The sequence below is a fragment of the Antennarius striatus genome, chromosome 18, assembly GCF_040054535.1.
Source record: "Antennarius striatus isolate MH-2024 chromosome 18, ASM4005453v1, whole genome shotgun sequence".
Lineage (NCBI taxonomy): Eukaryota > Metazoa > Chordata > Actinopteri > Lophiiformes > Antennariidae > Antennarius > Antennarius striatus.
This window is the reverse complement of record NC_090793.1, coordinates 7,763,420-7,787,001: the sequence shown is the minus strand read 5'-3', so window position 1 is coordinate 7,787,001 and position 23,582 is coordinate 7,763,420. Positions and strand designations below refer to the sequence as shown.

General features: G+C 42.0%; 1 protein-coding gene across 1 annotated transcript; it reads left to right on the top strand.

Moving 5' to 3' along the window:
- The first annotated feature begins 7,157 nt into the window (after positions 1-7,157).
- Positions 7,158-22,898, top strand: pax3a (paired box 3a). Its single transcript, XM_068340296.1, has 9 exons — positions 7,158-7,354; positions 7,892-8,127; positions 8,470-8,599; positions 8,754-8,897; positions 16,908-17,107; positions 17,682-17,847; positions 17,972-18,192; positions 21,039-21,302; positions 22,147-22,898. Exons 1-9 carry the CDS (start codon positions 7,270-7,272, stop codon positions 22,162-22,164), a joined length of 1,464 nt encoding a protein of 487 aa, XP_068196397.1. The 5' UTR covers positions 7,158-7,269; the 3' UTR covers positions 22,165-22,898.
- The last annotated feature ends 684 nt before the right edge of the window (positions 22,899-23,582 follow it).

The window sequence follows — 23,582 nt, the reverse complement described above, 5'->3', positions numbered from 1 at the left end:
GTCCAGCCTTCACATGAAATCTGTCACCTAAATACTACCTGTCCATCCAAATGAAGGAGGAGAATGCGTAAGGAGCCCATCCATTGATGGTCTCCACAGCAACACAAATGTTTTATGACTTTTAATCTTCTTTGTAACCATTTATTTGAATTTTAAAGGTGATCCAGATAAAGATGTGGAACTATTATTAATTTACTTTTTTAACTCATTTGTCTATGTCCATGGATTTTTTAATCAGCTTTATATATATATATATATATATATATATGTATATATATATATATATATTAGATATATTAGATGAGTGAAAAGTCATTGTGATGCCAAGATAAATGTGAAAAATGATCCAGAATCCACACAGAGATGTTATCATTCCTCGAGATCCACCAATATTAACCAGATAAACAAATCTGACCAATCACACAACTACTCACAACTTTCACTTGTGTATTTATTGACAGTATCCGCTGGGAAATGTGCGAAAAAAATAATAATTCACGTTTGGTTTCAAGTATGACATCTGTCAGTCAGTGCAGAAGAGTCTCCAGAAGAGTCCAAGGGGGGGGGGGTAATAAAGATAGGCAACTTCATATAGCATGGAATCACTTTTTGAAAAAACAAACAAACAAACAAACAAACAAACGAACAAGAAAAAACACAGAGAACGCTCTTAATTCATTAAGATAATTGAATTAATAATAATAAATTTCTTTAATTGTAAGGCATTACTTGCAATAAAGTGCCAAAAAAAAGTTATTTATCTGCATTATCGTTTTGCAAATACAGATGTAAGTGAATCAGCGACATGCAGTATTAAAAAAATCGTCACCGGAACGCAGTCCTGTTCGTCCAGAAAACAGACTCAGCCCAGTGTTTCCGATCTAGGTGATGTGGTCACATTCAGATTTAAAGGGGCCCATTTAGACACATAATTAAAATTTAGCGCCTGTAGCGACATTTTAAGGCGTTGGTTTCTTGCCCTCAGCTTTTCAGCACCAGAGGCAGTGGACAGCTCCGAAGGGCGCCTCCAGCAGTGACGTCGTCATGCTATTTTTAGACCGTGGGCCAAACATTAGTTACCCTTGTCGACCAGCGGAGGCGCTGTTTTACATCAAACTCAACTGTCTGTCAGAATTTTACATTTCCCAGACCTGAAAATAGATAAACTATAAAAGTTACTTTAATCTTTCTCATATTTTCTAATTAGTTTTATTGTTTTTTTATCTGCTTGTATTTGTGGAATTTCATTTGATTTTGCGAGAAGTGGTTTCCATGGTATCATGTTCTGCGTGAAACTTCTTTTCCTTTCGGCTTTTCCCTTCAGGGGTCGCCACAGTGAATCAGTTGCCTCCATCTAACCCTGTCTTCTGCATCCTCTTCTCTCACACCAACTACCTTCATGTCCTCTTTCACTACACCCATAAACCTCCTCTTTGGTCTTCCTCTAGGCCTCCTGCCTGGCAGTTCAAAACTCAGTATCCTTCTACCAATATATTCACTATCTCTCCTCTGGACATGTCCAAACCATCTCAGTCTGGCCTCTCTGACTTTATCTCCAAAACCTCTAACATGTGCTGTCCCTCTGATGTACTCATTCCTGATCCTATCCTTCCTGGTCACTCCCAAGAGAACCTCAGCATCTTCATCTCTGGTACCTCCAGCTCTGTCTCCTGTCATTTCATCAATAACACTGTCTCTAGACCAAACAACATCGCTGGTCTCACCACAGTTTTGTACACCTTTCCTTTCATTTTAGCTGAAACTCTTCTGTCACACATCACACCTGACACTTTCCTCCGCCCGTTCCATCCTGCCTGTACACGCTTCTTCACCTCTTTTCCACACTCTCCATTGTTCTGGACTGTTGACCCTAAATACTTAAAATCCTCCACCTTCTTGATCTCTTCTCCCTGTAACCTCACTCTTCCACTTGGGTCCTTCTCATTCACACACATGTACTCTGTCTTACTGCGGCTAACCTTCATTCCTCTCCTTTCCAGGACAAACCTCCACCTCTCTAGCTTCTCCTCCACTGTTCCCTGCTCTCACTGCAGATCACTATGTCATCTGCAAACATCATAGTCCATGGAGATTCCTGTCTAACCTCGTCTGTCAGCCCGTCCATCGCCATAGCGAACAAGAAGGGGCTCAGAGCTGATCCCTGATGCAGTCCCACCTCCACCTTGAACTCCTCTGTCACACCTACAGCACACCTCACCACTGTCTTACAGTCTTCATACATGTCCTGCACCATTCTAACATACTTCTCTGCCACTCCAGACTTCCTCATACAATACCACAGTTCCTCTCTGGGCACCCTGTCGTAAGCTTTCTCTAGATCTACAAAAACACAATGCTGTTCTTATCGAAAATGAGCTGCCGTGTGCCCTCTAGTGGCAGAATATATGCATGCAGTAATGTGCTTTATGATGTCTAACTGGATTAGTTATATGTGTTTCTATTGGATCAGTGACATTTCAATGGTGTAAGATGTGCAATGGATTGCAGATTTGAGTGAAAACAGGGCAATCAGATAAAAGGTGCTTTTTTTGAAATCATCTGAAGAAGGATGAAATGTAGTCATAATTGAAGCAATGTGTGCCTTTAGTAGAAAGATTTTTCACAAATGTAAACAAGAATGTTAAAAAATGATGATGTAAGAATGAAAATTATGTAAATGATGTAAAAGTCTGGAGACAATTGTAGCAAACATGTCAGAATCTTTGATCATGTTTTACATGAAGTACTTCAGATATTTATGAAAGATAAGCAGTTTGTGTCCAAAATATGTATTTGCTCCAACATTTGCACTAAATAAAAGTCTTCTGTTTCAAGTTCGCACAATATTTATCCTCATTTGAATGGTTTGCATGTTGACATATGTTTCTGTAGGAAATAAACGATTTACTGATTTTTTCTTTCTGTTTATTATTGGAAAAATATTGAAATTCTTTTCTATGTGATGGTTCTAAAAGAATAATGTTGAATCAAAAGGCCAAAAAGAACACAACATGTCAGCCTGTCCGGTGAGAGGAATGTATTTTACCAACTTGTATTATCTAATATTTAAAAAAAATACAAAGGTCACAAAATCCAAGGGTTGTCATGCAGTAACGGATATGTTCCACATGTACAAGTAATTTCTGTAGATTTTCTGACATTTCCCACCCCACCTATCATACATGACTCTACACATCTTCAGAATTGGTCATTATTAAAACATTTTCTTGCTGGATCTAATTTATTGTTGTTTCTCATAAAAAATTCAGTTAATTTGTTCATGGAAGAAGGAAGTCTACCTCAAGTTGTACAAATAACGTCTTTCTTTTTTTTTTAACCAGCCTCTACTGTAGGCACTGAATGACGCTTATCGTGTAGAATGAGGGACATGATTTTGCAGCAGCTGCACGTTCATCATTGGACCATAAACCATTACTTTACTGTATCCACACTTTATTTTCTGACCTGTCAGATGAACCCTGCATGCCCGAAGGCCGTATGGTTAACAAATGCCCTGCTTTTCTTACTCTTTTCTCCCGCTCACCTGGGTTCACCCCTCAGGCTTTTGTCATGATAACTGAGCTCGTCTTGAGTTCCCACTGAGGTGCTCTGAGTCTTATTTAATCAATCAGATCAAACACATGAACATCTTTCAGGAACACCTTGTAATGGTAACATCTCAAGAGCAATCATCACAGAGCAGATTTCCTTGTGCTGGGAGATGGCGTGTTTCTGAGATGGTTATCTAAATAGAGGTATGACTGGACTTTCACACCATGTCAGCTCTGATGCAAAGCTCTTCTGTATATTGCAAAAAATAAGCCCTGAGGTAGTCTGATCGCTTTTAAAACGCATTATACCCTTGGTCGATGAAAGCTAAGCACATGCTGCTTTACATCTGTCTTTTATTCTAGCATATTAAAACCACAATGCAATTAACAAGGTAATCAACTGTAGGCGTCCGTCATTCTTGTCAAAGAAAGACGGAGCTTTGTTTCCCTGCTGTAGCCTTGCAGAGAGGAATGCATAGCTGACTGGGAGTTGAAGCTTGTTAGTTCAGCAGTTGACTCCCTGCAGCTTACAATCAGTGTAATAATTTGATTGCCAACAGATGTCTATCTATATTTGATCTGAACTGTTCATGAATGCAGCCGTGTGTTGCCTCGGAGAGAATGGGGATTTTTCCAGTGGTCTAAAACAGCCTTAGTCTGATATAGTCTAGGATCTTATCACTGTGGAGCCACAGGCAAAAGCTAAATGGCCTATTTTGGTGGTAGTCTAACATTATCTTTAGTGGAAACAGCACAAATAAATACACAAATAATGTGTAGTTTCAAATACACAGCACTGGAATCCTTCAGCTTGCTGGGTGTATTTCTAATAAAGGCAGTACAATTACAGTTCAGGGCCATTTTGTTCTTTATTTTTGATGCATTTGTCCACTGCTGCAGCACATTTCTGACTCAGCTTATACCCACTAATTGATTAGACACGGTAGATCCAATATCCTTTTCATGATACTCAAACTTTAGTATGATAACCCCCCACCCATTCCTTCTTTTATGGATGTATAATGTTTCCACATGTTCTGTCTTCATGTTGTGTGTGTGTGTGTGTGTGCGTGTGTGTGTGTGTGTGTGTGTGTGTGTGTGTGTGTGTGTGTGTGTGTGTGTGTGTGTGTGTGTGTGTGTGTGAGAGAGAGAGAGAGAGAGAGAGAGAGAGAGAGAGAGAGAGAGAGAGAGAGAGAGAGAGAGAGAGAGAGAGAGAGAGAGAGATGTATAAGGATGGAATTATGATGGGCCACAGGGGACACTGCAATGAAAGGGAGGGAAAAATGCCCATCACTGGGGTAAAGTTGGGATGAATGAAAACAAACAAACAAAAAGATAAAAATTCCTTGTACAACAGTTAAGACAAGTCATTGTTTTTCACTTTCTCATGAACCGTCAATACCATAGCAGCACTAAAATGGATGGAATTACATATGTAACCTCTCTCATAAAGTGTTAATTTCATTCATTGATATGATGCATGTGATAATACATATTTGTGTAAGTAACATACAGCCCTTAATGATATTGCAAATGTTGATAAATGTGACGGTCATCCAGATCGTTAGTCCTGATGAAGCACCAGTTTGTCTTGGGGGTCATGACTAACATGGAGTGTGGAGTCCTCCAAACAAGATCAGCCCAATATCTGCCATTATTCCAAGAGGAAAGGGGGAACAAATGATATTAAACACGCCTAATTATCAGAATTATTACAGCTCTACAGGCTTCATGAAAGTCAAATGATCCCTCATGTGCTGTGTGTGTGTAATCGAGCATTTGCGCGGATGTGTTACGCGGCCTCGTGCTGCAGCTTCAGCATCCGCGCAGCGCCTTTTGTTCAACTCACGCAGCTTCGACGGCGCGGAACTTCTTCTTTTTTTTTTTTGCTTGGGTTTCGGTTAGAACTCGTTGAAGAGAAGGGATCCGTGCATATTTGTTACTTGACCTCGTGTGCTGTCACGGCGGGGCAAAAACCTTCCAAAAGATTCCTGCTGAAACACAACAAAACCTGTGAAGAACATTCTTATTTTAACACCCAAATGTCGTTTTCTGTAAAAAACAAAACAAAAACAAAAACAAAAACAAAAAAACTCCAGTAGGAATTACGACATCACCCGGAGAGGATGTATTAAGTTAGACACTACAGACATTTTAAATTTTTTTTTTTAATTTTATTTTTTACAGTAGTTGTGCTGTACACTAATGCTCTCATTCACAAAATGAGTAGGACCTGAAACCTAAAAATCAGCCTCACAAGAAATGGACCAGTAGAACTGATGACCATGAGGATTTTTATGATTTACATTTATAATAATAATAATAATAATAATAATAATAATAATAATAATAATAATAATAATAATAATAATAACAACAACAACAACAACAACAATAATAATAATAATTATTATTATTATTATTTTATATTTTTTAATAATAATAATAGTGATAGAAATAATAATTGTAATTCTCAGTATGATTTGTAGACCCCTTGAAACCTTATTTATTACCTGTTGCAGGCGTCAAGTGTGATTATAGCTGAAATAAAACAAAAACAAAGCAAACATAACCCCTCTAGAAAATAAATAAAACTTAAAACTAAAGTAAAATAAACACTAATAAGTGGAGTCGATGGTGAACGTTCTTCGTTTTCCGGCTTTTTCTGCTCCACACCAGTGCGCACAGGGCGCACCGGGGATGCGCCACATAACCTCAGCTGTGAACGCTGTCTGTGCAGACCGATGGAATCCGAATGGTCGTAAAGTCGCTCAATTTTTAAAGGAATTTACTGATCTTCGTCTTTTTTTTTATTATTACGGCTTAGTTTTACTACAACTTGTGTTAATAATAACACAACAACAGCAAGAGCAACAGAAACAACAAGAACAATAATACTGATTTTTAAAAAAATGATAATTCATTTTGTTCGTTTGTAAGATTTTTTTTCCTAAATGACAGTAATGTCCAAGACTCTGAGAGACAGAGAGATATTGTGTGTGTGTGTGTGTGTGTGTGTGTGTGTGTGTGTGTGTGTGTGTGTGTGTGTGTGTGTGTGTGTGTGTGTGTGTGTGTGTGTGTGTGTTGATTTCCTTCTACATTTTTACTTTTTGCTTATTTTTTTTGTGATCTTACAAGTGTTGACGTTCATGGTAATATTGTTCACTTTCATACAGTCCTTCAAAAACTTGTTTGTGACCTGGTTTCAGATGAGCATGTTTACAGACGCAGGACCAAATTTTTTATTTTATTGGAAATATCGTTTTCGCGAAAAAAGTGTCCTGTAGTTGGAGACAACTATCTGACCTGTGAGGTCAATACAGATAGAAGGGTCCTACCGTCCAATTATCAACCTCCCCCAGCCCCTGAACGTCCGGGCCTTTGACCAATCAGGAGGCGCAGCGCGGAGTCAGAGGGGCCAGCTACCGCAAATAAAATGTTACACTCGCATCCATTCCCACAAACCATCCCTAAATCTCCGCGGGACTGTCCGCCACCTGCACTCTAGTTTAAACTCTCCCCTCACTGGATAACAGCTTCTGGGGGGGGGGTTCAGCGCGTCTCTTGTCGACGCAACCTGTTAGTCACAGAGGGAGGGAAGCTGTGCGGCTGCTGAGAAAAATCACAACACATTAAAACGGCTATTCGTGGAACTAAAAAGCGACAGGAAAAAGTGCGCGTCGGTTTTCAATTGTTACCTGACCGAACGTCAGGGACTATGACGGCGCTTGCTGGAGGTTTACCGAGAATGATGAGACCAACTTCTCACCAGAACTACTCGAGGGGAGGATACTCTCTGGAGGGTAAGAGACCGTGCACCACCAGTTGCTGCTCACAAGACGAAGACTCGTTTAAATCAGTCCACCAGTGTGGAGAAAAGTATTTAGATTGTTCTTTTCCTAATAAACAATGGGATACAACACACATTTTTTTGGTGTTGGTTTTAAATGATAAATTAGAATTAATATTTAACTTCTTCTTTTTATATTTTATTGTTATTTATTTCACATTATTATTATTATTATTATTATTATTATTATTATTATTATTATTATTATTAGTAGTAGTAGTAGTAGTAGTAGTAGTAGTAGTAGTAGTAGTAGTAGTAGAATTGTCGTTATACTTTTATTGTTGTTGTCATTACCAATAATTTTCCACATTCATTGACCTTTGAAAGTAACTGGTTGAAGTTATCCTAAACGTGTTCCTGCGGGTTGTTAGGTTATTTATCTTAAAGGCTCTTCTTCAACAGTTTGAAACAAAAAGAACACAGAATCATGTTCAGCCACTAACTTTGGAGTATTCACACTGACTCCATCCCGTTTGCCGCTGCCATCCAGTCTCCACTCCTCTGGGACAGGGCCGGGTCAACCAACTCGGTGGGGTCTTCATAAACGGCAGACCTCTCCCCAACCACATCCGCCATAAAATCGTGGAGATGGCCCATCACGGTGTCCGGCCGTGCGTCATCTCCCGTCAGCTGCGGGTGTCCCATGGGTGCGTCTCCAAAATCCTCTGCCGGTACCAGGAGACGGGCTCTATTAGGCCGGGGGCCATCGGAGGGAGCAAGCCAAAGGTGAGGTGGAAAGTTTATCTGGATTCACAACCAACTAAATTACACAGGAACAGAAAAAACAAACAAACACTTTAAATGAAATTCAGAATCGCTGGTTTAAATTCCTGAGGGGGAGTTTTTTTTTTTAAATTTTATTATCACGCCTTCATTGATATTCTCTCAGTTTAATCTTTGCATCATAACCGAAAATAATTTTATTTTTATTTACACATTTTTGATCGATATAGTAAATGAATCAACAGTTATCATTCACGGCTGACTTCCAGTTTCTGCAAGAAAAAAGAATCTGCGTGGTTTAAGATAAGATAAGTCCTTGAATCTGAAAATTAACTACTGTTCCAGCAAACCGCTTCTCCAGAGGTGGACAAGAAGATCGAGGAATACAAGAGAGAAAACCCGGGAATGTTCAGCTGGGAAATCAGAGACAAATTACTCAAAGATGGGGTCTGCGACAGGAACAACGTTCCGTCAGGTAGGCAACGACTTCTGGGCCCACGATGCAAATAAAAAAATACCAGGAGAGCGTGGGCTCAGATGCTCCGAAAAACACAAGAAATCCTATTTTTGGAATAACTTGTGTTTTTGTTCCGGCTTATTAACAATGTATATCCATCTGTTCCTTTAAGTGAGCGCGATCAGTCGCATCATGCGGTCTAAATTCGGTGGACTTGGTGACGATGAAGAGGATGATGATGAAGTGGTGAAGAGGGAAATGGAGGAAATTGAACCACGGACGAAACACAGCATCGATGGCATCTTAGGAGACAGATGTAAGTACAGCGTTATAGCAATTTACAACAACAGCAATAAAAAATAATATATAATAATAATAATAATAATAATAATAATAATAATAATAATAATAATAATAATAATAATAATAATTAAATAAATTTCATTGGAGCGGAAAACTTAATACATCTAACAAATGGGCTGCGGATTTATTTAAATGCGTAATCAAACATTTGTCTAACTTTTAAGCTTTAGAAAAAAAATTTTCTACACAATCGGACACTTGAGGATGAACTTCAGGCTTGGTGCACAAAGCACGGAGAGTCCATTGAGGCTATCACCTCAGTATGGCGAACACAAAAGCCAAACTCCAGTGAGCGGCTCAGTGGTGTACAAAAAGACGCTCAGGCCTTTCAAAATGGGCAAAGAAAGGGAGAAAACTGCCCTGACAAAAGGCCGGGAGAAGACATTATGAACCCGCAATGAGCGATGAATTATTCAGGGACACCAATAGCCCCATACGACCTGGTTTATAGACAACTAGAAGCGTGATAAAGTTGTTTTGTTTTCTAGTGTTTATTGTTTATCAACCAGAAAAAAAAAAAGATATAGTGAAGGAGAAGCTGAGACACCTGTTGATTTACGACCTGTTGGGTCTGATGGGCGCTGCTGCCAGGGGAAAGGCTGTTGTTGGAGACATCATGGAGTTTAGTTAATTATTAATGACGGTGCGGTTTTTTTTCATATCTTCTCCCCTTCCCCTTAAAAAACAAACAAACAAACAAACAAACAAACAAACAAATCAAAATATCAGTGCAGGGACTGTTGCGCGACTGCGCTCTGATTGTGTTTTACTGCTCAATTCCAGGAGATTAAACGATATATGAGGTTAACGCTGTCGATGCCTGGCTGGAGTTTTTGTTTTTTATTTATTATTAATATTATTTTCTGGCACAAACGCGTTGGATTAACTTTGGGGTTTGCACAAACACTTGACCAATGCCGTTAATTTTGCGTATACGGAGCTTTTGCTCCACTCTTTGCATTGGAGAGCTTGACGCCTTCAGCCAATGAAATCCTTTTCTTCTGTCCACTAGATTAAACCCAAACCTTTTATTTGTCTCCACTTTCATCTCGGACAACGTTCGCCCCTTTCCTTTCCTCCCATGGGCACACACACATTCAGTCTCCTATATATCTACTTACTGATACATCCCTCTATCCCTTCTAGGACAGACGTGTCCCTAAACTAATTTCTGGATTAAACAATTAAGTAAATAAGAGAGTAAGAAAAAAAATGCAGTGCTTTTTTTCTTTCTTTCTCTCGCATCGTTCAAAATGAACAACTCAGGATCCACTGCGTCTTAAATGATCAAAAATGAGTGGAACCATGATGGTGTTTGATACAACTCAAAATAAAAGTCGCCATAAGAGAAAGTGTTACTAATACACGGAAGTTTTTAGGGCTGGTATGAAAACAAATAACTTCTACTGTTTTACATCCCATAAGTGACATGCTACATACATGCAAACTTTTCTGAGACACTTTCCCATTGATATACAGAGCAGCACTATTTCATTCATGTGTCTCTTTGTGGAAGTTGTTGTTTTTCCCCCCTCTTTTATAGCATCTTCATTAGAATGTGAAAAGGCTGTTTTGGGGACTGGGAGAGTGTCTTCTGGCCAAATATTGATTAAGTACATGTTTGCAGAGGCTATTGTTATAGTGTAGAGAGGCCTGTTGCTCTCTGCCCCTTTCTCCTCTACCACTATTGTTGGCTTTCCTTAAGTGCTAAGATCAAAGCTGCCTCATTTAGATTTATTTGTCTGGGAAAAGGACTGCTGAGGTTTGTGGGATAAAGTATACTAAGCAGCCCCAGGTCAGCGAGGCATTGGGAAGCGTCTCACTGTGGATGGAGCGTTGTGGGAAAGGGATGCTTGTCCGAATGAATCTGATGCTTAGATGTTTATAAGTTCTGTAACTGTTGAGTTATGGAGGTGCTCCGTTTGGGAAGGGTTCAAATAACACGCATGGTTGAGCTGCGGTTTGTTGTTTATCACATCTGTCCATACACCAAGCATGAATCCAATTCAGGGTGTCTCCTTGTGATTCACTTAAACTGAGGGACCAAATAATATAACCGTCGAGATCTTATTTTTGCCATGCAGACATTTATATCATTCTTCCCCGTATTTACAGTGTTAGCGCTTTAGCCTAATTTAACTCATTAACGTAATCAAAGTCATGAAAGGGGAATAGCTACTTTTGTGAGATCCGTTTACAGCTGTGGGGGTGGCAGAGAGAAGGAAAGAGAAGAAGAAAAAAAAGAAAGTTCAGAAATACAAACAGTCAAAGGGATAACTTTTCTTTAAAGGGAGTCCTGCAGTGCTACACTGAATGAGCCCAGTTCTTTCAAATCTGCCATGGTGAACGCAGTCAACATGTAATAATTGGTTTCATTGAGGTGCATTCCAACAATCTGCTGCCATTCTCCTGCCTCTATTGTCCAGGGGCAGGCAAATAGCCAGAGGGACAGGAGGAATCAAGTGCTGACAAAACATGAAAGATTTAGCTGCTTTTGTCAAATGAGCTGAGTAGGACTTTGTTTGTGTAAATAAACTGGCTCCCTGCGACTCTGGCATGGATTTGGAGCGAAGGAAATTTTGAGAGTATGTCATGAAAGCAGAGAGATCATATTTGTGTTTGTACACACTCGGCTGGTGATGGTAGGAAAACTACTTGACCGAAACGTCTGATCCAACCTTCGAAGTTCAAAATTGCAATCCTCATGAGACGTTGAAGAACCGGGGGTTTATCTCACCTACAGGCAGCGATAGATAGATAGATAGCTAGATAGATAGATAGATAGCTAGATAGATAGATAGATAGCTAGATAGATAGATAGATAGATAGATAGATAGATAGATAGATAGATAGATAGATAGATAGATAGATAGATAGATAGATAGATAGATAGATAGATAGATAGATAGATAGATAGATAGATAGATAGATAGATAGATAGATAGATAGATAGGTGGATGGATGGATGGATGGATGGATTGGCATGATTCTCAAGACGCTCTCTCAGAAAAGAAAGAAAAAACCCACAGTGGCTGATCTGCAGCTGAATACAGAGTCTATGCTTCATTAAAGCCTCTTTCTCTGTTGGCACCTTCATTGTGATCCTCCAATATTAATTCAAAGGACAATTAATGAATGCAGGCCAACTTTGAAGTGATGGGCTGAGGTCCTGCCCTAAGCCGTCCCCTCGGCGCTGATGTACTCTCCACATTCTCCCCACTAACCCCAGAGACACTGTGAAGTGACTGAAAGAGAAGCAGTGAGCAATAGAAGGTCAAGGAGAGGAGGCCCGGAAGAAAAAGAACTCTCTATTTCCTTGGAAGTATTAGCCAAGCAAAACTCTGTGATGGGGAGGATAAAGGGGTGTGAAGAGAAAAGGGTCGGGGGCCAGGGGACTTTGCAAAGAGGAGCACAATAGGATAGTTAATTGAGTAAAGCCAGACAGTGTTGTCAATCACTTAACTTTGTTTAGCCTCAGTTTTTTTGTGGAGCTGTTTCATCCTGCACGTTGCACATCATGAACAATCCAGTACTTTATTCATAGAAAAAGATCAGAAACTTAAGATGCAAACATTTACAAAAACGTTCAGTTACATAATTTATTTTCTACATTGATCAAAAATCAACTACAGAAAAGAAATCCATGAAAAGTTGCATTCAAATCTCATAATAAATATAATAAATACATTAACAAAGATTGTTTGTAGAGTAAAAAAAAAAAAAAAAAAAAAAAAAAAGGAAGAAGAAATGTGTGGAATGCCGTTACGACTCTTCTCTGTAGAGTGAAGTGCTGTGAGGTCAGCGGTGAGGCCGTCTTCACTGTGGAGCTGTGAGATGGTTGTGAAAAGGTCAGGGGCTAACCTTGGGTCACTGGACTGTTAAAACTATTAGGCCCCAAGAAAAAGAGGTTACAATAATGTTTGGGTGAAAAATAACAACACTCAGACTTTCTGACATCAGCTCAGGGAATCGGTGTTGCGTAAATGCTTTGCTTTAAGCTCAACGTTGATTTGAAGTTTCAGATTTGCTGCCATGCAGATGGATGGTGGTCGTCCTGAATGAGGTGATTGGTTTGGTTGCGTGTCTGCTGGTTAGAGCTCATTTGACTGGAACGTGCGCCAGACTGGCCTGTTGCTTTATCCCCATGTGGGTTCTTGCGCTGCCACTTTGTCCCTGACCCAAGGATGGAAATGCCACAGAGAAACTGTCATCTAACTGCATCGTAGTGGAACTAGATAATAACCACCACACACTGGGCACACGTAATAGGCATGAAGAGCCATTTGTGGCTTTTTGTCATTTCGCCGATATTAGACAGAGATACATCTTTCAAAGTCGTATCGGCCGCTATTTCTTTGTCCGTTAAGTGCCAACCTCCTGCTCTTATTCGCTTCATTTTTTTTCTTTTCTGTCTATCACATCATCATCTCCCTTTCTCTCTCTCTGTCTGACCCCCTCTTTTCCCAGGCAGCTGCAGGTTCCTGGGGGCTCTTTAGCAAGTCAAGTGAGCAGCCCACTCACTCCTATTTTTCCTTTAACTGTTAACCCCAGCTGAGTCCGGGAGCTGTCAGTTTACCATTCTTTCCCTCCAGTGCATCTGCTCGCTCTGGCTCTATGTTGGTGTGCCACTATTTTATTCAGTGGCCCACTCTTGCTATGCTCTGTGGCCTGAAAGGACCAGATCTACTTCCCTGGGCAAATAAATAGTTCATTTGTCTCTTCTGTCTTTTGTTTTGTGTTGAGAACACATGTTGCCAGCTCAATTACCTTCTCTATTAACAGTCATTGGAGGATGGGCCAGCCATCCCCTACTGAAACAGAACTATAAACCGGCCCACATGTTCGATGTCTCTTTCCCTTTTCTTCTTCCTTTCCTCGCTCTGTTCTCCATTCATTGCTTGCAGATGTATTTGAGTTATCTCCCAGCCGTTCCTGCGCTTTTCCACCTCATTATGCTTTGCTATCTGTGTGAACAGAAACGCACATGCATGTCTGTGCATCTTCTTTATGGAACGTCTCTTGAATTGATGGTATTTTGGGGGGTTGTATGTGTGCAAAAATCATGGCCAATGCAGACAAAATCTCTTCCTGGATTTGGGGTCCTTGCTTGTTTTTTTTAATTTGTCCTGTTTGAAGCTATAGCACCACAGATGAAGCTAATCTGACTTGATATTCAAGTTTACCTTCCTTGTCCTTCACTGATATTTTTAAAAAAATGTAATATAATGCTGTGAGAGAACAGAGCCTGTTGAATTCACTTGTTGAATGTTCATCTCTGATACTACCCTCAAAACTATGTGAAATAAATGACCCACCATCAACTCCATGTGAATTAGCTTGTTATAAGTTTATTAACCTTGATCGTACTTCATCTATTATGATTATGGGAAATTCTGCAGAAGCCCCAATTTCCTCAGCAGGGATAATAATATATCTTTCTATTAACGCTGCTGTCATAGTTGTACCCAAACTGTGAGTGGCTGTGGAGTATTTTGAGCTCCCTGGCGCTTTAGCTGCAGCGTAAAATTTGATTTGGGTGTTTAAGTAAGGAGGTCGAGGCCTCCCTTTGTGTGACTAGTATCCTCCTCGGGTGTTTGCTGCGAGAATGTGTGGGAACAACCCTCTCGGAGTCTGCTCCTGCGTCAGTGTGCCTTAAAGTAGAACCGCAGTGGTGTACGAGCCTTGTTAGAAGACACTCATGATGTGGAAGCGCTGACGGCTGAGAATGGAGAAAGAGAGAGGTGAAACAAATGGATGAGATGGAAGGACGGGTCCACTTTAAAGCATGACCATTACCCCCATTTTTTCCTAAGCTTGGCCCCTCACTTCCAATACCCAGCATCTTCTTCAGATGCCGTCAGCCTCCCATCTCCTTTCCATGTCAAACTCTTCAGCTGTCCCATCCCCCCCAAACTCTGTGCCCCTCAGGCCGTGGAAGGAGGGGATGAAGGGGTGCTCCCCTGCTGTGTCTCTCCACAGCCCCCACTGGCCCTTCTCTGGACCCCTTTGTACCCCGACGCCCTCCTTCCCGCCCTTCATTCCCCCGCTCAGCCCCCGGCTCTACAGACCCCATCTCTCCCTACAGCCCCCACCCTCCACTTCCCTGCTGGGCAGGTGACAGGCCCCTGAATGCGGACTCGGACGTCACTGATGGCTCCTACAGATGGAGCGTGGTAATCGGCCCAATAGAGCCCTGCCACAGGCTTTTCCCCGCTAAGATACAAAGGCCTGGCCACATCACTTCCAAAAAAAAAGAAAAAGAAAAAAAGAAAAAGAAAAAGAAACGAAAAAAAAGAGAAGACAGAGGAAGAGAGCAAAATAGAAAGTACAAGCCAAAGGATATCAAAAGCAACACTGTCATTCGCTATTAAGGGAGTGTCTGTGATGGAGTGTTTTCTCTGTAGTTACTAATAATAATAAGAGGGAGAGGAAAAGCAGAGGGAGAGGCAGAAATAAAAGGGGCAAAGGCGGACAGGTCACCCCCCCCCAATCCACCATTAACATGAGTTACAGTGCCACTGTGTTATTCTCTCTCAGGAATCATTGGGCCCTTGCGCTGTCGTTGCTTCTCCATCTTTTGCCTCAGTCTAAACTGGTAGGATATTAAATGTTACTCAGCTTGCTGTTTCTTGTCATCCTCTACTTTTCTGGTGAACCAACTCATCCCAACAATTTTGATGTTTAAAAAGAGTTTGAAAATGAGAAAAAAAAAAAAAGTTTTATTTTCATGCTGTGTGAACTCTTCAAAAGGGTCTAAGACCTACATAAACAGATCTCAAACAAAAGTCTGCATGTATGGTCCAGGATCCTCTGGCAGCGTCCACGCCACCATAGCACACTTAGTCCAAATCGAAGAGCTGTTCTCTTCATCCTGTGTGCTGACCGTCCGGAGTGCAGCGGCATTCCCAGGGAGCAAATCCGTATGTAATGCCTGGCCAGATGCACACTGGCAACCGGTGCAAACATTTCCTGCTTGGCTCCAGAGGCTCCAGTGGCAAGGGGAGATCCTTGCAACCCCCCTCTACGTCTGATTTGGCACTTTTTAATTAAAGCTTTAAATCTGGAGGGCAGAGGGGAGAATGAAAGGTCTGGGGAAACAGATAAGCCCTACTCCTCTGCTGCAGCCTTTTTGTTGCCTACACCTGTCTCCCTGCTTTTCAGTGTCCAACTTCTTTCTCATTTTATGTCTTTGCTGCATGTCTGAGTGCCAAAAAGGTGCAGTGAACCTTCGTCAAGAGGCTTTAAAAGGGCCCCTTCGGGAGTAGACTCCAACTCTTTCTGTCTTGCATCCATCTGTTTTTGACACATTATCATCGGCAATGTTCATTGGGTGGAAGCCCATTGCAGCGATGCAGCAGATGCATGTTTGTGCATACGACTGCGAAAGAGATGGGGGATCGCAGGCATGTAATGGTGGACAATGGCAGGCTGTCACGCTAGTTTGTGGAGCCTAATCATTATTTAATAGATGGGAAACCCCCCAAAATGCAGCAACGGTTCTCTGTCCTCTGTCTCAAGTCTTCATTGATTCCCTTCTTCTGCTGAATTAGATCCAAATAGCTGTCTCTCAACTACCCAGTTGCTCTCTCCTGCCCTCAACTGAACAAACAGATTAAAAAACTCCAGCAAAAGGCTGCCTTTTCTTCACTATCGGCTCTTATAAGCCTAGCGCACAGCATGGCTAAGAGGAGAGACACAGTGTCCCAGGGCATCGATGCCCCAGAGGGATCTAGCCCTCTTTAATCCATGCTCAAGTAGCTTCTGGCTTTTGATCCCACAGAAACCACTGAGGAGTTTAAGGAGAACATAATCTGAGGTTGTACCATGTGTTGTGCTCATCATAATCTATTCTCTCAAATTGTATGACGCTCCCAGTTTAACTTTCATCATAAACTTTTTGTCCCATATCAGTCCGTCTTCTCTAAACGCCGAACTAACAGCCTGTTTGCCTTTGCATTTCCAGCCAGTCACTCTGATGAGGCCTCTGATGTGGAGTCCGAGCCTGGCCTGCCCCTGAAGAGGAAGCAGCGTCGCAGTCGGACCACCTTCACAGCTGAGCAGCTGGAGGAGCTGGAGAGGGCATTCGAACGCACGCACTACCCTGACATCTACACAAGGGAGGAGCTGGCGCAGCGCGCCAAACTCACCGAGGCTCGAGTTCAGGTAAGAAACAAGCCGGGCAAAGATACCCCACAGCCTCAAAGCACCCGAGACTCTGTCCCAGCGGCAGAGCGATGTGTCGGCCTGTCATGGATATGTGCCATATGGGAGTTAAATTGCCTTGGGTGGTTGCCACGCATTCCTCAAGGTGATTAGACATGTGCCCCCATGTCTGACCCCCCCCCCCCCTTTCTCCACATATATTGACACAGTCGCCCCAGACACTGCATGTACTGTGCATGAACAAAAATTCCCATCTTTGTCAGACTCTACATATAGGGCGATGTAATAATCCCAAAATAGATGGCTTTTTAAGAAAGCGTGCTAACATACTATAGGTGTTAACAGCTGGAACAACTCTCTGATGTTTGCATCTGAACTACGTGACTTGCAGTAGCACATAAAGATGTAATGTCTGTGGTTTCACCACACGCTACACATGTTATGATTTATATGTTCAGCTCTACATATAAAGCGAATACAGATGACCGTCTATGTATGGTACAATTCAGCCCCTCTGCCTAACCCACTTCATTTAGATGAATATTTGACACTCCTGTCTTGGTTCGTCTCTCAGGTTTGGTTCAGCAACAGAAGAGCCCGGTGGAGGAAGCAAGCTGGAGCTAGTCAGCTGATGGCGTTTAACCATCTCATCCCAGGCGGGTTCCCTTCATCAGCCATGTCAGGTCTGCAGCCTTATCAGCTCTCCGACAGTCCCTACACTCCGACTTCTTTAGCCCAAGGTGGGTTCAGCTAATAAAACACTCCAACTTACACTAAAGAAATGCTTTAAAATGACATAGTCAAGGTATATTGCAGATTTGGTGTCTATATATTATTTCAAGCCAACCATTTGATTCCTATCAGCATCTGAGCAGCCCGGTACAGTCCACCGACCGCAGCCTCTGCCCCCCACCACTGTGCACCAGAGCAGTCTGGGCTCCTCAGCAGGGTCCCAGGATGGAAGCTCAGCCTACTGCCTGTCATCTGGACGTCATGGATTCTCAGGGTACTCGGAGGGCTTTGTGGCCCCGACAGGGCACCCCAACGCCGTCAACACAGCAATCAGCAACAGCCTCTCACCACAGGTTCGTCTCCACGTGCAATTTTAAGAGAAAAACAGTACAGAAACACAAGTCTACAAATACTTATATATGATACCAAGAGAAAGGACAGAAGTTGTTCTTCATGGAGCTTAAGTGGGGCCCCATATGTGAGCGACCTGAGAGGTGTCATTGCAGTGACATTTATGAAAACCCTGTTAGCACGAGAAACACGGTAGCTTTTCATTTTCATTTATTCTGATGAGCTGTTTCTTGAATTCGAAATGCGGTGAACGTCAATCTTTGGGGGACGGGGAGACAAGCAGATATGAGGACGGATGTGTGAACGATGGATGATGACACAAATCAAAACTGAAAAGACAATTATGGTCGATTACACAGTCATCAGTGTACATCAGTGGCTCTCTACCAGCCAAGAGGATGGACTAACAGGCGGAAAACAAGCTTTTAACAGCCACAAAGGGTGGCTGGCCCACATGCAATGCATGCTGGGTACTAATTCCCATGAGAGAGAATCTCAGGCTCCTGTCAGGCACAGATAAAAAACAGCCTCAGGCAGGTTTGTTACTGTGTGAATGCCTGAGGGCGGTTTGTATATGTGTGTGTATGTGTGTTTGTTTTATGTACATGCAATTTTGTGCCATATTTACCTAAAAACATTATTTGTAGTGATTTTTTGAACATCATAGAACTGATAAAGTGATGAAGACATAAAGTGAGCGAAAATGACAGGAGACAATCCACACCAGCGGTTGATGGTTTTATTCTTGGTCCTTTTTTTGTACTTCTTTTGTTGAAGCATAACTTGTATTCAACCCCAGCCTTCTGTAATGAAGCACATGGCTGTAGTGTGATTCCACACACTCTTCCATCACCCCCCCACAACGGGGTCACAGAATGTTTTGAACTCCAATGAAGAGGCCAAAGGTGCTGTGGTCTCATGGATGGTTTCAGCATTAACCTTAGCAAGTAGCTCCGTACAGCATGGATGTCTCACCTCCTTCCCGGAATGTGTCCTCGGTCTGGAATTGCAATCATGGAATGTTCCAGTGTCATAATTGATTGGAATGAAGTAATCTATCCCGTTGTAACAAAGTGTGTAATTTATGCAAATGACTCACTTTGTTGGCTAATTTGTTTTAATTCATGTATTCATTGCAGCTGTTTGGATGTATACTGCAATGCAGTTTTCTCCATTTACGACGAGGATGGAATTAATTCGCCGATTTTAACTTAATAAGAGGAAGGGAATGAGAATTGATTAAATTCCATGACAGCGATAGTTGACACATGAAGCATGAAGACCTTTTTGCACTTTGCAAACTTTAGAGGTTCAGTTATCATGTGCAGCTACACATCCGGTCCGTTTTGTGTTAAATCTCCTCCTGGAATTATCAGGTTATCTGAACTCCAGATATGTCTGTAAAAAATACCCTCTGATGTCCATCAGGAGAATCAGGGGTTCAGTTACCTCCAGATATGGTCACATTACAAGGCTGTGGAGTTTAGATATGGACGAGATTTACTTTAGATAGGTGATATTGTCTGAGCGGATAGCTCTGTATTTGGTGCTCCAGTCTGGCCACTAGCCTCCCTCCGGTGTTGGATCTCTGGCGTCTTAGTACTGATCTGGCGCATACCGAAGGAACCCTTTCTCACCAAGGAAGCGAACGGCCGGGATTTGCACCCCCCTCGAGACCTAATCCCCGGAACAACCTCATAACAGACACAGTGGGACCTGCTGCCGTTTTCAGTTGCAAACTGGGAACGAATGAATGCACGAGCATGTCGATAGACTCAAACCTTCTGATGCAAACATGCTGTTTGAGTGAATGGAATATACAGCATGCATGTTGCTGAGGAAATATGCTGCCTTTTATAATGCTAACAGGAAACCTTACATTTAAGAACGTCAATATGTCTTACATTTTAAGAGGCTGGATACATCCATTTAACACTTTAAAAACAGGATGTTTTTAAAGTAGCACGAAGACTTGTACTTACAAGCTCCTTAAATACAAATCTTTTGCTTTTTTGCTATTGTGTGCAACAGATTTTACAGTACATCACAAATCATGAGGAGTAAAAGCGTTGGCTTTGTTGTGGATGCATTAAAGAGAGTATTCAGAAGTGTGTATGATTGTTTTTAATGTCCTACATTGATGGTAGTCCATTGTTCCTTATATGATGTTGTTTTTTTAGACATTTTCATGACTTTGCCTCTCACGCAAAGCTACATGCAGCTGTTCACCATGTTTCACTGATACGCTTACATCCCTGGCAAAAAATACTTATATTACACACACACACACACACACACACACACACACACACACACACACACACACACACACACACACACACACACACACACACACACACACACACACACACACACACACACTTGCACATTTAGAGGAGGTAGCAGTCACACACACACACACACATAAAAAAAACACACCATGCTCCTCGTTCCCATGTACCCTTTGACCTCCTCACCCCGGCCTCTCAAGGATACGGTGAATTTGGGGAATCAGGAGCAATCGAGGGTGGGAGAGACAAGATGAGAGAGTGCATTGAGCCGAGGAGACACAACACATCAATGAAAGAAAAGAAATCTGTTTAAATTCCTCTTTTAAAAAAAAAAGCTAAAATTTTGTTAAACTGGAAAATCAGTATACAGTGAAAGCATCAGTAAATATGACAAGATATCTCCGTCAGAAAATATTAGTTGGATAAACCTTTTAGACACCATTGGCTCTTTAATTTATCTAACAGAGTAAAGGGTACCCAGGGACAAGAACATGGATGAGGTGGGCCGGTCTGACTTTCTGTTCATTTCTCCACGTTTCTTTTATGCCCGTCTTCAGGTGATGGGCCTACTGAACCCAGTGGGGGTACCACATCAGTCCCAGAGTGACTTTGCCCTCTCCCCTCTGACTGGAGGTCTGGAGCCTAATGGTGGCATGGCTACCAGCTGTCATGGCTCCCAGCGCCTGGAGGCTCTCCCGGCTCTCACTAGTATGCCCGCCTTGCCCAACACCCAGTCTTACTGCCCGCCTTCTTACACTTCTCCAGCCTATGCCATGGACCACCATCCATCCTACCAGTACGGACAGTACAGTCAGAGTAAGGTATGCTTGAAATACAAATACACATGACAAAGTGTGACGTCTGTTTTGCATCTCTTACAGTGCCTTGCAAAAGTATTGCCCCCCCCCACACACACACACACTTGTCTGCTGTCCCTTCCTGACCCCATATGAGCTGGCCTATCAAACCCTTGGTGTGGCTCACCTCGCCGTGTAATGACCCCCCTCCCCATGTAACCAGGATAGCCACCGAGTGAAAGGGAGCTGCTTCCCAAAGTGTGTTTGACAGGAGGGAACGGGGGAGCGTGGGGCACGGCGGTGCGTTGTTTGGACTGATCTGGGCTACATGACCACACGCTGACTGGCCCATCAGTGGCAACATCTTGATGCCATTAATTTATCCAGGCCCAGGAGAGACCCACATGTAGCTAAAGCGGTTTTGGTTAAATTTGTGTGCATCTATGTGCGTCTGTGTGAGTGTATAAAAGGAGGCTCTTCAACAGGGAGAGATTATGACCCTTGGCAGGCCAGGATTAGAACCATGTGTCCCACTTGAGTCCAGATTAAAGTTGTTATTGATCAGTGGAGCAGAGCCAGAGAGGCAGGATCAAGCTCAGTGCTGGGCTTGTTTTACTGGCCGCATTAGTTTGAAAGCATGTCTGAGGACATTCTCTAAGCTCTTCACCTGTTTTTTGAGGTTTATTATTTAATCCAGGACTCCAATTTCCACTCTCACCTGCTCTTGTCCGGTCTTAAACAACTCTTCCACTCCTCTCTCATTTAACCTCACATTTTACACCTTTTCTGCTCAGAGGATTTACTGTAAGCGTTTACAGCTGAATGAAATGTTCTTAACCTTACCTCTGCTTTACCCTGCTCTCCTCAGGTGCCTTTCATTATATGAAGTCCCCAACGCAGCCGGAACGGGAGGCTTCCCAGCCAGCCTGACATTCATTCCCCTCAGCCCCCCGAGGACAATTTTAGGTGGATGAAGGGGTTGAGGTTTTCTTCCTTCAGCAACAGGAACCGGTTGAGAAAGAGGTGTAGTGATGGCGATCGAGGAGGCCGACTGGAATAATTAGGACCAAAGGTGCAGCCTTTCCTGTTACTTCGAATGGGAAGAAGAGAGGGTTGTGGATGAGGGGGGGGGCAAAAGCACTCAGGACTGCATTTTTTTAAAGAAACAGCGATGCAAGGTGATCTGGACTTGGTGAGCCTCTCTGCCCTTATGTTCATCACCATGTCTTAGGACAATGATATGTGCAGTATGACAGACATTATGGGTGAACATGCGACAACACCGGGAGAACGAGCAGAAAGGCATCGATTGAAATGTAGTGGAGTCACAGTGAAACCACTGCAACCCAAAGAAAGTGCAATACAGTCATACCTCACGTGATTTAAATGAACACGAATCAGACGGCCCTGATTTTAAACCCGCTTTCTTATGTCATTATTGTTGGGTTGCGTGCGTTTGCTCAATCAGTGGATATCATCAAGTTGTACAAGCAGTGAGTGTTTCATTAAGCCAAAAATTTCTCTGCTGATAAAATTTTCCATTAGACAGTTTTTCCGGTGTGTGTTAAAGTTGGAAACATTAGATTTCTTCCTTATTTATTTAGTGTTGTTCAGTGTTGTTAGAGGGTTTTGTCTCCTAAGTGATTAAGCCAGTCTTATACAATGTTCATATATGTGTTTTTCTTTTGTAAAAATGTTCATTTACATTGCTGTTGAATGTTTTTTTTTGTTGTAATGTGTACAATACAGCACTATTTACTATTTATAATAAAGTGTATTAAAATACACAGATGCTGCGGCTGCTGCTGAGTAGACCAGAGTCATAATTTTTAGATCACAACTGTTTAATACAAACTGATGTTTGAGTGATAATTCAACACATTCACATCACTAGATTTTATTTTGGACTTTAACGTTACAAAATTAAATTTTTTTTTCATTCATTCATCTTCTTAACCACTGTTATGGGTCACGGGGGTTACTGAAGCCTATGCCCGCGGATTTACAGGTGAGAAGCGGGAGACACTCCTGGTGCAATGCCAACCGACCGGAGCAAAATTACAAATTTGAAAAGTAAAATTAATAATTAAATTGATAGATTGATGGATTCATAATAATTTATATCATAATATTATATAGTTAATATTTCTGTGATTCTGTTTGTACATTACATTCTTTTCTTTCTCTCATATCTCTCTAAACTGCGTAATCCTAGAATATTAAGTCTATAACTATACCTCCTGTCATAATCACTCCTTTTGGACACAATCCTGTTCCCGACAGGCTCATCCACGCCCTTTAATG

Bases quoted from the DNA above. Each gene is read 5' to 3' on its own strand.
- pax3a (XM_068340296.1), top strand. From the start codon at position 7,270: ATGACGGCGCTTGCTGGAGGTTTACCGAGAATGATGAGACCAACTTCT. The intron at 7,355-7,891 runs GTAAGAGACCGT...GCTGCCATCCAG, and splicing joins GGGAGGATACTCTCTGGAGG to TCTCCACTCCTCTGGGACAG. The intron at 17,108-17,681 runs GTAAGAAACAAG...TTCGTCTCTCAG, and splicing joins TCACCGAGGCTCGAGTTCAG to GTTTGGTTCAGCAACAGAAG.